An 18160-nucleotide genomic window follows, 5' to 3' on the forward strand; every position below is an offset into this window, starting at 1 on the left:
ATTTCTCGGTCACTGTATGTCAATGATTATTGGTTGTTGGTGTTCGATTCTTATGTTGGGTCTCTACTTCCATGTTTTAAGTCCTTGTAGTCTGACTTGTTTCTTGCACGAAAAGCACTGTGTAAACCTAAAGTTTACTGAGTAATGCGTAGATGAATATTAGGTTTTATTTTTCTTTTCTTTTGTTGTCGCTCAGAAAATAGGTCGAATGCCCTTCTACCAAATTAATTAACTAAATCAAATTCTTAAAGAATGTACACTATCATATCACTCCAAAAAACAATGGAAATCCTATAAGTGGTTCTGTGTATACATCATGCTTAAGTTCCCCATATTCCAAAATAATAATGAGAATTTTCTCATGAGTTGAAACCTGCACAAATTGAAGAACATATAATTCATTGGGATTTAATGTGAGAAAATCAATATATAGGTTGAAACCCAGTATATGTTAAGCTACTGTTAATGCATTCCTGATATTTTGAATAATGGTCTCAAATTGTTTAGGTTAAGCTATCTATGATGTCTCTACCTTCTTAGTGAAGTAGTTGAGGAGCTGCATGAAACTCACTCTTATTGAATAATGGTCTCAAATTGTTGTGGCGATTAATCACTGTTATTGGTTTTACAGATTAACCGTGATTGTGCGTTCTTTGAATGGCTTGATCCTGAGTTGTGTCAATATGGTATGAGGGTGGCAAGACTATTGTGGCAGAGGCACGAAGTGTTGGTAGGAGAAGCAAAGCGATGTGAAAGCATGGTTGCAGATGAAGTTAGGAAGGTAAAAGCTGAAATGGGGATAGATATTGGGCAACTCAAGGCATTAATTGAGAAATAGTCTGAGCAACTGAAGTCAGAAGTGGAGATTGGGGAGGTCAAATCCACACAATGAAGAAGAAGTACCAGAAAGTCCTTCTCTATTCATGGATCTTTTGCGCACTTTCACTGTATTTGTTTGGATACACTTACAAAGGGACACACAATAGCAAAGTTTGTCGTATGCCATTGCCTTGAATCATCCATATGTACTGATTTAGTACTTTTGTGTTTGTAATGATGTCTATGATGTACCCCAAATTTTGTAATGAATGTCTATGTACCCCATGTTTTGAAGCTACTGTTATTATTGTAGTGACACTACTCATAGTTATCATTAAAAGTTTATTCAGTTATATGTACCAGACTAACATGGACTTATGTGCTAATTAACACTTAGTCCAAATCAGGTGAAAGTTAATTTAATTGTAGACTAATAACTTGATTTATGTTACCTAATATTCCCCCACTGTGCTAGTTGAGATAAATAATATAGAACTCAATCTATTGTGGGAGAGATTGCTAAGAAAAATATTTATGTATGGCATTGACCTAACTCCATTATACACATCAATCCTGTTCAGGAGCAGAAAACAAGCCTCATCTACTGGCCCTTCACCGTTTGACCTTGAGAGCACCAAACCACTAATGCTACTTTATGGACCTCAACCTATTGCTGCCTATTGCTGCATATAGCAGCAAAACCCTTTACAAACCAAGTAAACAAATCCAAACTGCAACAGCTAACATCCAATTATAACAAGGATTGCAAATTCCAACAATATACAAGAGAGGTGTTTAGACTACTCCTTGATACTTCCTCTAGCAATAGATAATATGTAATTTCCTAATCAACACAGAATTGAAAACAAAACCAAAGCACTATCATTTGGCAATGTTGAAATAGGCTTGTGAAAATGCCTACAAAACCTTCAAGAACATAACCCTAAAAGACACACACAAATCCACTCTCCAGGTACTGTTACAATACAATCTAATTCTAGCAAACACATATCTAACACCACATTTACAAGAATATTAACAACCATGGTAGAACACATTCTCTTATTCAATATACATATTGTATCAAAACAGAACCCTACATATTTCCTTACAAATCATGCCTTAAATATTGTATCTAAACACAACAAAAACTGGTTCTTCTCAAAACAACAAACATCAGTTTTTTGGTTCTTAACAAAACAACAAACATCAGTTTTTGGTTCTTCTAAAAACAACAAACAACAACAATTAGTTCTTCCAAATTGGGTTATCCTTTTTACCTTCGCTTGCATAATTTGAATCCCTTTTTCAACGGTTGGCACAATATTTTTGCCTTTGCCTTTGCCTTTGCCTTTGATTGCCGAAGCATGTGATACACCAGTCTCTACTACACGTTGAGGTTCTGAATCACTATCAAAGTCAATGGTTACAGTTGGACCTTTTTTAATGGGAGCACTGCGGAACATAGTCTTCAACCTAGCAGACTGTCGAACTTTTGGAGCAACATATACTGCTTTGGAAGCTATTTGGTGGGTTGGCACTCTGCCCCATGCTAGAGGTGGGAGAAATCGTGCAGCACCAGATTGAGTGTTTCCTAGTGTCCTTGCAGCCTCAGGTGCTGGCTGGAAACTCTTTGCAACCTCAAGTGTTGGCTGGAAACTATGTGCTAGCTGGAAACTCCTTGCAGCCTCAGGTGTTGGCTGGAAACTCCTTGTGGCAATAGATGGACTTGAGTTTACATTTTTCTGTCAATTTGTTAATAGCCATAAACTTAGCCATAAACTTAGCCATAGCATGACAAATATTAATTAACTATAGTACCTTCATACCAACCCTTATTGCAGAGCTTTTGGTTCTTCTACATATGCTGGAACAGGCACTTTGTGACCGAATAAAATACCATAAAACCATAAAGTTGAGATAGATATATATGTTAGACATAGAAATTATTTGTATAAATAAACATAAGTAGCAATGACAGTGAAAATAGTCAACTCACACTTGCTGCAGGCTGGCTAGGACACTCAACCTCTATTCCAGATTGTGAAGCTTGTGCAAAGGGTCCAGCCCCATTTAGGGGACATGCCCTTTTACTGTGCCCAACTACCATACACTTGGAGCATCTCATCCTTTCTCCAAATTTCCTCATTCTATTTGGATTTTTAAGGTCTTTACTCTCATCAGGACACCTCCTTCGTAGCTTCCTAGGTCTACTTGGGGTGACTCTTCATCTTGGAGGTTCCAATATGTCATGCCCAACAGCACGGACCAATTGTTCCTCACTAGGCATAGGGTATATTAGTGGGGCATATGCTTTTTGTATGTCTCTAAACTGTAATATTCATGGACATAATCCTCAGGATCCCCACAATCAAATAGTATAGCAGAAACTGCATTCGCACATGGGATACCAGTCATTTCCCATTGTCTACAACCACAAGTTTTTTTACGCAAGTCCACAACATACAACAATCGTCTGGGACCTTCCACTTCAAACAACTTCTCACCAGCAAAATGGGAAACACACATCATTGCATCTAGCCTAATTGACTCCAGCTTCTTTGCCACTTTAGGACATAACTTCCCAGTCAATTTTGAAATGCCATCTCTTTTGACTTGATACCTCCTCATGAGTTTTATTCTTATCATCTCCAACATGGTCAATATAGGCTTGTCACGAGCTTTTAGAATGTAGGCATTGAAACACTCGCATATGTTGTTCACAAGAAGATCACATTTAGGGTAATCGTGGAACCATGCTCTAGACCACCTACTTGGATCAATGTTGTCCATGTACTCAAAAGCAGCTTGGCTCATTCTTTTCAACTCCTGCATATGTGCATTGAACTCGGCTTCGATATAGGCACATGCTGCAGCCCATAGCTTATCTTCCAGTGCAACCCCTCGTTGCCCTTCATCTCTAAAGTTTGCCCATAAATGTCAAACACAAGCTTGATGATCGGCCATCGGGATCACATCCTCAAAGGCAAGCATAAGACCCTACAAAAACGAAATAAAGAGTAAATTAGCAATAAATAAAATGACTAGTATATATATATATATGAACTAATGGTGTGCAAAGCAATCACCTTCTGTCGATCCGATATAAATGTCGGCCTAGCATGCCGATCATGTGTTCAAAGATTTGACACCAGGGTTTCCAAGAACCAAGTCCAACTGTCCTTGGTTTCGGCTTCAAAAACTGCATATGCAATTAGGTACATATTGTCGTTGCCATCCCGACCAACAGCAGCCAAGAGCATTCCCTTAAATGGCCCTTTTAAAAAGCACCCATTTACCCCAATAACTGGCCTGCAACAATCTAGAAATCCCTTCTTCATGGCTGCAAATGACATGTATAGCCTATGAAATTTGGGTGGAACCTCAGGGCATGGTCTTTCCACCTTCATCAACATGACACTTCCTCTATTGGTCCTTCTCACAGTTTCACAATAATCCCACAACCTTTCATACTGACACTCTAATCTGCCAAAAATTTGTTTTCCAGCCTTCCTCCCAGCCCTATACATACAACTTGCACTCACATCTACCTTCCACCTATCCTTCACTTCATCCAATATCACATCCAATGGCATGTTGGGATGAACCTTGAACTTGTCAATTAGCTTGTAAGCTATCCAAGTTGCATTTACAATGGAATTTTTATATTTCCTGCCACACAATTGTTTCGACTGCATAGAAATCATTTGGAATGACTGCTCATCTACCATCTGTCGGCCATACACACAATAATGACATTTTGGATCTCTACACACCACAATACACTTTCTCCTTTGATTTTTTTTAAATCTGATGTCTTTCCCCCTTCTCACATTATACATCTTAACAGCCTCTCTAAACATCTTGATGTCTGAGAATTTTTGTTTCAGTTTGATGTCTGGATCAGCTAGGTCAACTGCATGGAAATCATGATTGGGTGCATGTGTAACTTCTTCATCTTCCCCACTAGGACATGGTGACTCCAATATATCCCTCCTCCCCATGTTAGAATTAATGTCCTCGTCATCAGCAATCTCAAATGAGCTCATGACACTACCACCACCTTCAGACATACCAACATTATTGACATCATAATCCACTTCAACAGTCTCAGTATTGTATTCATCATCATCATCACCCTCATCAGTATTGTCATCAACCTCACCCTCGAAAGAAAACTGTGTGGAGGGTCCAGCCCCACCACCACCACCACTAGATTGTGTGGAGGGTCTAGGCCAACCATCACCTCCATCCATATCAACATCGAACAGATCTTCATTATCACTCAACCTACCTTCCCACCACGGATCATGCAAACCAACCCTAACTCTATAGTCATTTTCATCTTCATAATCATCTTCTTCATTATCACTTTCATCACCTCTCCCTTCCCCAAACGATACAATGTATAAATGCACAATGTTATGGCCGATATGGCAAGAAGACAAAAACAAGACATCATCATCAAAAGTTATTAGGTGCAAACCATCCACGAGACTCTTCGCAGGGTCTTTAAAATACATCAAATCTCTAGACTTGTAACCATATTCTTTTAAAATACCTTCTATCTTAAAGAATGATAGCTTATCATGACCAAAAGTCTCGTGATGTACTATAGCAGAACCACTAACATACTCACACCCGAAGTGTCTGTCAATCCTGTCCCCATAATGAACCTCAAAGACCAATTTGGGGGACCCCATCCTAACTGGTGAAATGGTAAAATACTTGAGTAAACAAATAATACAAAAAAACATAATAGACTTTTTGAGTAATGAATATAAAGACTGCAATAGTAGACTTTCTGATTATGATATTGGTATAAGACATGAATGTGGGCCTGAAGAAGAGGTGGAGAGAGAAAAAGGCAGGATTTATTCTCCTTTTCCACTAGACAAAAGGCAAGAGAGTTATTGAAAATAATGCAATCGAGTACAATTTGGGACCATTATTGTTAAACAAGCATATAAATGTTTCTCCCAATAAGACAACATGACAAAGACCCTACGAGGCAACTAAATAAATTGGATTTACAGTCCACTATCGTTATTGCAGTGGACCCAACCTCACAAAATGATAATGCAACAACCGACAGCATCTATGCACACTTGAAAGCAACATATGATTACAACTCATCAGCTAAAGTCGACCCAAAACAAAAATGCAACAATTTTACAAAACCGGCAAACTCAACATTCACATGTGAAAGCAACATCCCAACACAATAAATTTCGCAACATCGCAAAATTCATTAAAGGAATTTTAGAATATGGCTAATTTCAACACAATATAAACTCGAAAATCCCCAATTTTAACACAACCCTAAATTTAAAATGTTCATTTTTTCACTTACCTCAATGCCCTCATGAGAGAAATCCCTAATTTCCATAACACACAGTCGCAATGTCACACTTCGTAGTTGTTGACAGCAGACGAGATGCTCTGATTCGAAGAACACGAGAGTTAGTGTTTTCAACTGACCGAAGAACTCGAATGTTTGTATTTTTCTTATTTTTACCTAAAAGGCGTGTGTTGTTTTTCAAGGGCATTAAGGTAATTGGACGTTATCTTCGAACATGGCACGTGACACGCACATGTTAACTTTTCCGTCGGGTTTAACAACTAAAGGTGACGGAATGCCTAAATTGCAAATTTATGGAACTTCGGGCGGGTACATTGCAATTTTTAAAACTTTGGTACCCAAATTGAAAATGGCCGACAACTTCAGGGGAGCGAATTGTATTTAACCCTTCTTTTTTTTTTTACTTTTTTATTTGTGGGGTGCATGTTTCATGGGTAAGATATAAACGTATTAATTCATAAATTAAAGTACCAATCAAAATGTAGTCATGATCATCTATTTTGCCCTTTCGATGTTTTGAACAAAACCATTTATTCAAATGGTCCACAAGCAATATTCCACAGACATTTACCATTTTAATATATATATATATAAAGAATAAGAAAGAAAACAAGAATAAGGGCTACATTGAAGTGCATTGAATTGTATTATATTGTTAAAAAAAATGTATTATAATAAATTAGGAAAAAAAAAATTGCATTATATTAAGTCGCGCGTATAAGTATTTATAGAGAAATTAAGGTAAGGTAAACAAGGCAATATTTGATGATAGACCTACAAGTAACTAAATCAAGTTTAACATGGACGTTATTCAAACAATCTATATATATGGCCTTAACCATTTTACACTTTTAATGCATGTTTCATCTTCAATCTATATAAGAGAGAGAGAGAGAGAGAGAGAGAGAGAGAGATGAGAACTGAGCTTCCAATCTCCATGAAAGAAACCACAGACAGGTGGCAACGAAAATGGCGTTGTCATTGCTCTAGTTGAGCTTGACGCAGGTGCTTTATTTGTCCTGAAATCTGGAGGTTAGTGTAAGGGTTGTTTGGTAAAGAAAAAAAACTCCACTACTAAAAGGGTGTTTAACTGTTTGGCAACAAAACCTTTGATGATAGAATTTGGATTTATGGTGACAGGGTCATGGTTGCATTCCGGCTACCATTTGACAACTTCCTTGGTGCCTCCGGCGCTTCTAAGTCTGCCGTTTGCACTAGCTTTGCTAGGCTGGGCTGCGGGGCTTATAGGCCTCATTGTGGCCGGTCTGATCACTTTCTATTCTTATAATCTCTTATCTATGGTTTTGGAGCACCATGCTCGGCTTGGCCACCGCTAGCTCCGGTACCGGGATATGGCTACAGATATTTTAGGTGAATATTTCTAATTTATGCCTTGTGACCAATTCATATTTCTTTTTCGTCATGACTAAATTTCTTCTACTGTTTGTCTTTTGTACAAAGAATAGAAAGCTGAAAAATAACATACGTACCAAGATCATTGAAGAGTTGGTCAGTTCAATCGTTTTTTATTTGAAGGTTCAAGGCTCACTTATTTGATAATTTCTCTTTGTTGTCTGGGAAGGGTCGTCATTTGAGTTTGTGATTTTAAAAAAGTTCGATTTTAAAATAGTAATTTTAAAACATGCAATTTGGAAACACGATTTTTAAAAACCTAGTTTGATCTCTAAAATCGTGAGTTTTTAAAAGCACGCCACCTTGCCTACAATTTGAAAAAACAGATTTTTCTATTTTTTAAATTGTAATTTTTTTAAAAATGTACTCCCAAAATATTTTTTCAATAATTTGGTTTAAAATTGCACTTTTGATGATCTATGAAATTATAGAGTGGCAAACACACTCGAAGTCTCAAATTTCTTTATCATAAGGATAAGGATTTCTACAATTTGCCTACCCGGACAGTCTGGGGTGCGAAGCTCACTTGTCCAAGATAGGTGGCTCTACAACCATCTACCAATTGTTAGGAATCCCACAACTTAACCAATTATATATAGTGGATCTTGCAATTCGAAAAACAAATTGTAAGGAATTCCGATGGAGAGTTGAAAAACTCAGGCCAATGATACCCCTTAGTAATTCATCATCAATCATTCCTATATTCAAAGATTTGTCAATAAAATTCTTGGTACAAAGGCTTTGGCAATTGATTCTAACTTAATAATGGATTATACATGGAATGTCTCCACAGGAAGCAGATGGGGAAAATATCTTGTTGGCCCCCTTCAACTTGGTCTATGAAAGACTTTGAATATTGTAGGAAATATATTCTTATTGCTCAATGAAAAACATCATGGTACATTAGGTATTTATAGTGTTACAGAGTTGTCTATATTCTATCTATGGACAGTATAGCCATTACAAGAATAAATGGGACAGCATAATTATAGGGATTGCACAACTAATATGTATTCTTTATTTATGTTGAGGGTAGACTTGGGATCACAGTAGCAACACTTTCCTTATGCTGCTGTGATCCTTTCCTTTCTTTCATGATGCTGGCAGCTGTGCGTGTAATTCCTTTGATAGTGCCATGATTCTTGGTTGCATGATTGTTGGGATGTATATTCCTAGAATGATGCACAGGCGCTGCATAGGCGAGACTTGCCATGTTGGGAGATGCTGCTTGGGGAAGAGTTTCCTTATTGGGTGCTGAGGAGATACGTACACTGACATCCCCCTGCAAGCGAATGGGGAGTGAAGTGACCATAAGCTTGGATTTGAGTGCAGCAAAACGAGCCTCAACTAACCCTTTGGTGAAGATGTCGGCAGTTTGATCGAGGGTAGAGATGAATTTGAGGAGAATATCGCCATTAACAACTTTTTCCCGAATGAAGTAGGTGTCCACTTCTATGTGCTTTGTGCGTGCATGGAAGACCAGATTAGAGGCAAGTGCCAAGGCACTGATGTTGTCACACCATAGAGTGGGAGCTCGATGCAAACGGATGCCAAACTCTTTGAAGAGCATTCGTAACCAGAAGAGCTCGGTAGTAGTGAGGGCAAGGACTCGGTATTCAGCCTCGATGCTGGAACGGGACACCACCGCCTATTTCTTGGCTTTGATATCATGTAAAAGTCCATGGGTCTTACTCACCCTCAAAAGATGCATTGAGAGGAGGGGATACCATGGCTTATAAAGTACCCTGGTGAAGGAAATCTTAGCGATGTGGGACACTTTAACACGCCCCCTCACGTGTGGCAACTAATGGCCAAATACGTGGACAATAACGGGAGGGAAAGACCCATCTCACAAGAAACATGTGGCTCTGATACCATGAAAGACTTTGAATATTGCAGGAAATATATTCTTATTGCTCAATGAAAAACATCATGGTACATCGGGTATTTATAGTGTTACAGAGTTGTCTATATTCTATCAATGGACAGTATAGCCATTACAAGAATAAATGGGACAGCATATATAATTACAGGGATTGCACAACTAATATGTATTCTGTATTTATGTTGAGGGTAGACTTGGGATCACAGCAGCAACACTTTCCTTATGCTGCTGTGATCCTTTCCTTTCTTTCATGATGCTGGCAGCTGTGCGTGTAATTCCTTTGATAGTGCCATGATTCTTGGTTGCATGATTGTTGGGATGTATATTGCTGGAATGATGCACAAGCGCTGCATAGGCGAGACTTGCCATGTTGGGAGATGCTGCTTGGGGAAGAGTTTTCTTATTGGGTGCTGAGGAGATACGTACACTGACAGTTTATGCTATGGTGGAGTAGTTGCAGAAATTCTTCTTGGAGGGCAAAGCCTTAATGTCAGTGATTCATCATTAATTTGTGTTTGATCATCCTTTAAGTTTATTAATCAATTTTCCAATTAACAAAGGATTCAATCGTAGATTTGATCATTACAGTTTTCTTAAAATACTAAAAAGCTTGTTTACCACCTTCATTTACATGGCTTCATTAATTTTAGGGTTCAAATTTTTCTGTCAAATCCCATAAGCTTTGACATAATAAATTTAAACACCATATATGTTTAAGTTTCTCGGATATTATTATTTTTTATAATATTAATTTAAATGATTTTTTTATTAATTTAACCGTTTAAAATAAAAGGTGATTTAATATGGTATTTAAAAGAAATGTCATGAATTCGAACTTTGACTTCGTAATTTTTTCATGGTTTTAGTTAAATATTAATATTTCAAATGTTAAATCTTCCTTGTTGTAGGGAATTTAAATTCACACCTGAATGGGGGTGTTACAATAAATGGTTATTTAATATGATATTAGAGCAGAGGTCATAAATTAACCACGACTTCATAATTTATCCTTTATTTTGGTTGAATATTTCACATGTTATATCTCACTTGTTGAGTGGAATTTATATTCACTTTGAATGGGGGTATTACAATAAATGATGATTTATATAGTATCAGAGTAGAGGTCATGACTTTGAACCCAAATTTCATAATTTATTTTTTATTTTAATTAAAGTCTCAATTATTGAAGAGAATTTAAATTTTTCACACGTGAACGAAGTGTTAAAATATTAATTTAAACATATATATGTTTGTTTCAGAACTCTATTAATAGAGAAATAATAAACTGTTGGTCACTAGAAAGTGAGTAAACAAAAAAGAAGAAAAAGATAATTAACCCTTGTTCACAAATCCTTTTTCTTTCATTTTTTGGCAGTTCGTCTACTTGCTCTCCAACCCGAATGGGACGATGAAGCTTGGACATTTTATTTTTCTCTTTGGAACCTTGGTGCTGGTTTTGGCTCAAATTTCGTCATTTCACTCCCTAAGGCACATTAACCTTGTTTCTTTAATCCTTTGTCTTGCTTACGGCGCTTGTGCCACTGCTGCAGGTTCCATCTACATTGGTAAATAAAAAACCATATATTAATTATGTCATTACACATGCTGTATATATATATATATTAATTGGATGTATATATATATATATAATGTGCAATATTTTCTCTTTGTACTCGCATGCAGGAAATTCCAAGAATGCACCTATTAGGGACTATTCAATCAACAGAGCTGAAGAACATCGTATTTCCAGTGCCTTTAATGCTATTTCAATCATCATTACTACTTATACGTGCGCCGTATTGCCTGAGATACAGGTTTTCTGACCCTTTTCATTGAGTTGATACATAGCTGTTCAGAAAATTGATTTAAATAGATGTACTTGTAAATATGTTTAAAGAGTTTTAAAGCAGAGTCGAAGCTTATTTTGGATTGCATTAAAAAATAAAGTTTTTGTTGATTATAAAAAAAATCTAGAAAAAGCTCCGCTTTTAAGTTTGTTTCGGTTTACAATTTCAAATAGTAAGATTAAAAATTAGCGATTTTAAAATGTGTGATTTAAAAACGCAATTAAGTGTTCAGTAAAATCATAACTTAACTTTTAAATTTGTAGTTTAACTTCTAAAATTCTGTGTTTTTAAAAACGCATTCCTTTCTTAGTGATTTGAAAATACTGTTTTTCTACGTTTTCAATCCATAATTTTTTTAAAAACACACTCTCAAACGATACAGTTTCAACGATTTGATTTAAAAGGTACTTTTAGCCTATGAAATTGCACTTCCAAACACACTCTCAAGCTTCTGTTGTAAAACGCAATTTTCAAAGACGTGCTTTTAAAGTTTTTGACCAAACCAACCAATTTTTACTTTGCATAACTTTTTATGTATTAAAAACACTTTTTAAGCTCCTTTACAGTCTTAATTAAAGCAGGCTCTTAATGCAATTCATTATATGTTTTGTCCAAATTGCAGGCAACTATAGCACCTCCGGTGAAGGGAAAGATGTTTGAAGGCCTATGCCTCTGTTCTGGCGTTGTAGTGACAACATTTTTCAATGTACCAATCTCGGGGTATTGGTCATTTGGTAATCAGGCTATGGCAAAAACAGTTCTTGCCAATTTTATGGGCGATGACAAGTATTTGTTGCCCATTTGGTTTCTTTTGATGACGAAAGTCTTCACTCTTTTGCAAGTATCGGCTGTCTCTATGGTAAGATTATCTCATTACTTGCTACTCTACCAATTTCCCAAGTATTGTGCACTTGGTTAATGATCACCAATATTCCTTGACATGTTTTCATCAAAAACTTTTTTGAACCTCACGTATTCGATGAAATTAATGAATCTAGACTTTTGGATATGATTGGAAAAAAAAATAAAAAAATAAAAAAATAACTAGATGGCCAGGTTGTTGACATTGACAGCCTCCAAGCACATTTGTGTCCCAACTTAGAAAAAGAATTAGCCACATTTGCACTCTGCACCATCATTTTAAAAGTACTAGTCAAAGTTACAAATGTATTTCACTAAAATCAGTTATAAAGTCTAGTTTAATCTAATAAGAAGCCAATTTTTGCTTGACACCTATCTATCATAATAATTAAAGAACCAGTATGAAAGTTGATACTCATATCATAAGAATCCACACAATTATGCAACGTAGGCTATTATTTTTTGGGGGTGTTATAAGCTCTACCACTAAAATCGTGGAAGTTCTCCTCATGGCAACGTCATGCTATAGTGTTCAACATGGGGCTCCTGCAGAACAAAGAAAAAAGTCACCTAAAGCTGTTACGGTCGTGGGGGACTTTGGAAACCTCCGATATACTTAAGTCAATAAAAGGTTATCTAATAGAAAACATGATGCCGAGATTGGGAGATGAGATAATGTGCGTAGCCCGGATTGTTTGCCCCCCTTTTATGGGAGGCTTCATGGGAGTGGTCCCTTAGATGCTTGCCATGTGGTAGACTTATATTATATCCCTCTCATTACTTTTTATGTAGAGGTTGCTTGAGTGCGTCTAGGGTATGTGAGTATTTATTGTTGTTGATGCAGTTTCCGACCGATAACGTGAAGACACCGTTCTCGAAGAATGCCTTCAATAGCCTACAAAGACGACAAGAACACACTGTGGGTTTCCCCAGCGGTCTTCCTCCGATGCCCAAGTTAGATGGATGTGTCAATGAGATAGAGGGAGAGAGAAAGTGAGTGTTTAAAAAAACTTAATACCTGAATCCTGTTATTAATAGACTGTCGTAGATATGGTTAGGTAAAGCTGCTCTGGCTTTTAAGGGACATGATCTCTTCTGGCACGAGCAGTGTTCGGGTACAGTTCAGATAGTGGCTAACAGATTGACTTACCTCTGGAGAAGCATGGGCTCTCAGTGGATCTCGGATTTCCTGGTGTTCAGTCACCTAATCGTGTCCATTGGTCAATCTCACAATTATGGCTTCCAGTCAGTCAAGCTACTCAGATGATTCGGGGTCGGCGAATACCTTGGTTGGGAAAGATGGGTTCCCCAACAATTACCCCCCAATTCTTTTGTCTTATATGTGAGATGAAAGAATTTTTCAGTAATTCCTCTACTGCTGCCCTTCGTTTACTTGGTGTTGACATAGGCCGTACTTCGACATAATTTTGGGCTTTACGCCCCTTGGCTCCTCTCATTGCTCGAGATCAACACACGGTCCGTGTTAATCCTCAATGGCTAGTCTTCCCTGTAACATTCCCGAGGTCAACAAGGGATCCGCCGTCTCAGATTATGCATCTGGGGAGTTGTTTTGCCTTCAATGCATACCGAGTGACCCTTGAATGATTCCTTGCATTTGATAACCAACAAGTGTGTTTTGTAGCCTATGGATCCTTAACTAGTTAAGGTGTTCCCGATAATATTTAAACTACCTATACTTATGTGTTTGTTAGCGACTAGATTTTGCGGGTTATCACTTAGCCGTCTTTTTTAATCAGAACCCTGGCACCTTATGCTCGCCCGAGCGTCTACTTCCCAACACCAAGAAGTTATGTTTGTCGACCAAATAGGATTGTGTTTGTCGAGAGGGGTAGCTGGCGAATTTTTTTTTTTTTTTAAGAAGCACTTGGGAGTTTCGAAATTCAAATTTTTCAAAATTTTTAATTTCGAACGTTTGCCGCCCTACCACTGGCATTAAATTTCACTGACGCCTCGACTGTTGCTTCAGGGGAAGTAATTATTACTGCCACCTCAAGATCCGCACAATATCTGCTAACCAAGTCGATTTGATTTTCGGTCATGGGGATTATTTTCCCTAAGGTAGCCCATCCGGACTCCCGGTTACAAGGACCGGTAATTCCCGGTTAGTGTGAGGCCTATAAAAGCCCCCTTCACCACTCACTTTTCACTTTTCACCTTTCACTTTTCATCTTCACGTCCTTTTCATGCTCTCCCGCTTTTCTTCTCATGCTTTCGCTTACATCTTTTTCCCTATTTTCTCGAAATGCCTTACAAGGATAACGCCAGCGCCTCATCTGAACCCACTCCTGAAGTTGAAGAAAACATAGTGGGGGAAGATGAAGAGGACGTTCTCAGGAACAACCCCCCAGTACTTATCCCTCTCGAGAATCGACACGTCTCTCTTCTGTCCGTGAAGAATGAATGGGTCTTGCTTATAAATTATGATATCAGTAATTCAGTCTGCCTTCACTTCCAAGACCCGTCTTCACTAAGCATCACGGGCGGCAACATTTCCTTATTTGAACGGATGTTCATGGCAGGGTTAAGGCTCCCATTCCCTGATATTGCTCGGGAACTGTTGCTCTACTTGAGGGTAGCTCCGAGTCAAATTTTCCCAAATTCATGAAGGTATCTGTTTTTATCGTTTATACTTTGGAGGACCGTAGTCGGGACTCGGATATCAATCCCGCAACTCCTCAATGTGTACCAAACAATGATGGACTCCGTGGGGATTGTGAAGCTACGGACCCGCCAAGGCCCCTCATTTATCTTTTTGAAGCCCGTCTATTCAAACAATAAAGAATGGGAAAGGCAAGTTTTCCGAGTTTCGAGAGAATGGGAATGCCCCAAATCTGTGAAGCTTACCGAATCCCAAAGAATTTCTCAAGAGCGGAGGGCTTTAGACGGTGGCTTGACCAACCTTCCCGAGATATCTAACGCTGAACAACAGGAGGTGACTCGCATGATCGACTATTGCAAGAATCACCACAAGGTAGAGAATGACTTCGATGCGATTGTTAACGACAAATCGTTGAACGATCATTTGGGCTACAAAATTCCCGAGAACAATGTTCCACTCACCAAGACCGGGAAACCCAAGACTGCAGAGGCCAAGGTCCCAGCAGCTCTCGTTCCATCCCGCGTTCAGGGAGAGGCTTCACGAGCCAAGAAGACCTCTTCTCAGGTTCACAGTGTAGAGGGGATCCCTGGAAAGATTCTAGGGAAGAAAACCCTTCGGCCCGCTACTCACATAGTCCCCAAGTAGAACTTCTACTTCTCGGGAGAAGAGCATACCTGGTAGCTCTCATTCTCAGGGGCGCAATGCCATTCCTAGCTTGAGAGCCGTTGTAGAGCCCGAGGTCCCCCTATTCCGAGAGGTAGGGGGTGGTGATCGAGATGGACATTCTAGAGTCACCCCGAGCAATTGCAGGCAGTTCGGCGGGCGGACCGAATGTTGAGTCCTTGGAGGAAGTTTCGGTTGTCGAGGCTCGGAGAGACATCGCTTCGCCAGGAGTCCCCAATCAACGGAACATTCCAGAGTCCGAAACACAACAGACTACCCAACCTGAAACAACACGTCTTCGCATGGGCATGGGTACCAAACACAAAGCTAGCTATCTCCAAAAAGACAAAGCTTTGAAGAGGCCTCACGTTGAAGAGGGGGATGACTTCTTACTTAATGAGATATCCCTTGCCGCTCAGAGCTTCAAGCGTCCAGAGTTTACATTGCAGGGTGAGCCTCTCTCTCCTCTGAACATTCCTGATGAAACTCACGAGCGGAGCAAGTCCTCTCCAGAGTATCCGGCCACTTCTGATGTCCAAACGCACGAGGAGGGATTTGCAAAAGCTCCTAGGGTGGTTTCTCCCGGGGTCCAACTGAGAAGCCTCGACTCAGGATCCGAAGGAGATCTCCATAACGAAGAGCCCGATCAATGTACAACCTTGGACCTGGGTACCTAGATTCCCAAGGACACACCCTTAGGAGGAACTTCCATTCCGAGTACTTCTGGAGCTGGGCCTTCTGGCGCTTCTTGCACGTTCGACTTCTTGGGTGTCCGCCTACTTGGCGACCCTCTGGAAGCCATAGCCTCCATTCTCCCCGATGGGTTTTTTGAGGATATCGGGAGAACTACACCTTTCAAATTTGCCCAGGACATCATCGAATCCCAGATTGTGGTATTTTCCCTTTGCATCGAATTGGCACTTGTCCTCTTTTCTCCTTCTCATGTCTCATTCATTTTCTTCGTTTCAGGACTTTCTTCGATCTGTCACCGCCTGGTCCAATTTTTTGGAGCACATGCATGCCAACCCTGACGTCGAGACAATTCTCCGCCCTAGGATCAGCCAGCTTGAGCATACCGTGGTGTCCCAAGATGAAGTCATCGCCGGCCTGACTCAAGAGTTGTCCAACAGGACAAGTGTAAGGCTCTTGAGACCAAAGCCAGAGTTCTTGAAGCTTCTTCAAGTCGGATCCCAGTGCACTCCTCTGAATCCTGCAGCGGGAGAGAATTGCCCAATGCCGAATGGGTGCGGTTAACAGCCGAGTTGGACAGAGCTCGTCAAGAGGTGGAACGCCTATCTGCCAAGCTGAGTTCTTTGAGAGACAAGAAGTTGACTCTTGTGGCAAATCTCAATTCGGCGATCCTGGCCAAAGAGACATTGGTTGCTGAAAATAATCATTTGGTTGCCGAGAGGGACACAACTTTTGCTGAGAAGGAACAGGCCTTGATTAATAAGGACTAGATCTCGGTTGGAAAAGACAAAGTATCATTTGCACTAGAGAAAGCCATGTTCGAGAAGAATCTTGCCGAGACTGACAAAAATCAAGCTGTCGCAGATGTAACGCCCTGAATTTGAGCCAGCAAATTCGTAAGTAGAAACCTCCGGTTCCCACGTGACGTTACTACATCAGAGATAACTCTCACAGCGGAATATATTTTGTTCTTCTAAAGACTGAGGAATTGATAGCATAACACGTTAGAGCTGACTGAAATACCTCGATACATTAATTAAAAGTTGCTTAGGTTATCATTACACGCCATTTGCACACTAGGTGCATTAAAAATAAGTGCCACAAACGGCACATAAACATACAACATAAAAATACGCCAAACAAAACATCGTCATAATTATTACAAGCCTTGAAATAAAACACACATAAATATGCCTAGCAATTTCTAAGCTAGCACATATTACTTCGGTAATGGTTTCAAAAATCATTAAAACTGGCATATGGGTCCATGCCTTCCTCTTCTAGATCTGCATCAGTAACTATGCAAATATGACGTCATCATATTTACATAGACAAACAAGTGAGTCATCCATTTTCACACCTAAGTTACCATCAAACTAATAACAGTTCATAAAGAATGCAAATGCGAGGGTTGTATGAGTATGCATCGTAGTAACCATTTAGTGATGTTTTATGATCATCTTTCTTCAGACCTCTCATTCTACGTTATCTGAACCCGTTCACGGCCTTTGCCTCCCACTTAAAGTCTTACCTGTTTGCACTGGAATCCTACCGGTCCCAGCATTTGTTACATATTAGGACTTCGGACACCCTTGGGTCACTCTGAACCCCTTGGGTCCACTGATTAGCCTTCCTTCCACTTGCTACTACATCAGCTTATTGATGGCTATCTCCTCAGCCATTTTATTAATTGGACACAACATGCAATGCATGAACAAACACGCATGCAATGAACACACACCATACAATCCTAATGAAACATAGAATCATTCCTCAGTAAGTACATCCGTACTTACACTCCTTGGTGTAGTTCTTTAGCTCCTTTTTCTGCATATAAATCAATCCACACAATAATATGTATATCAACTACCTATCAGACAAATCATTGTTTATAGATCCTCATCTTTTTATATTTATTATCTATCACTTCATTATGTTTAAGACGATCACTTATAACAATCTTAAAACCTTAGTTCATAATTTGATGACGAGGCTATATG

At 39.1% G+C, this 18160-nt stretch overlaps 2 protein-coding genes across 2 annotated transcripts in view; both read left to right on the top strand.

The window, feature by feature from the left end:
* LOC133879580 (GABA transporter 1-like) overlaps positions 1–18160 on the top strand; it is a 124083-nt gene that overhangs the window by 19509 nt on the left and 86414 nt on the right. The gene's annotated exons all lie outside the window — the stretch shown is intronic.
* The window catches only part of LOC133879767 (GABA transporter 1-like), a 28115-nt gene continuing 19277 nt past the window's right edge, over positions 9323–18160 (top strand). The window contains exons 1-6 of the mRNA XM_062318545.1: positions 9323–9342; positions 9743–9799; positions 9914–9968; positions 10855–11044; positions 11163–11293; positions 11949–12185. Coding sequence (XP_062174529.1) covers positions 9323–9342; positions 9743–9799; positions 9914–9968; positions 10855–11044; positions 11163–11293; positions 11949–12185 — 690 coding nt within the window. The remainder of the gene's footprint in view (positions 9343–9742; positions 9800–9913; positions 9969–10854; positions 11045–11162; positions 11294–11948; positions 12186–18160) is intronic.

The sequence above is a fragment of the Alnus glutinosa genome, chromosome 10, assembly GCF_958979055.1.
Source record: "Alnus glutinosa chromosome 10, dhAlnGlut1.1, whole genome shotgun sequence".
Classification (NCBI taxonomy): Eukaryota; Viridiplantae; Streptophyta; class Magnoliopsida; order Fagales; family Betulaceae; genus Alnus; species Alnus glutinosa.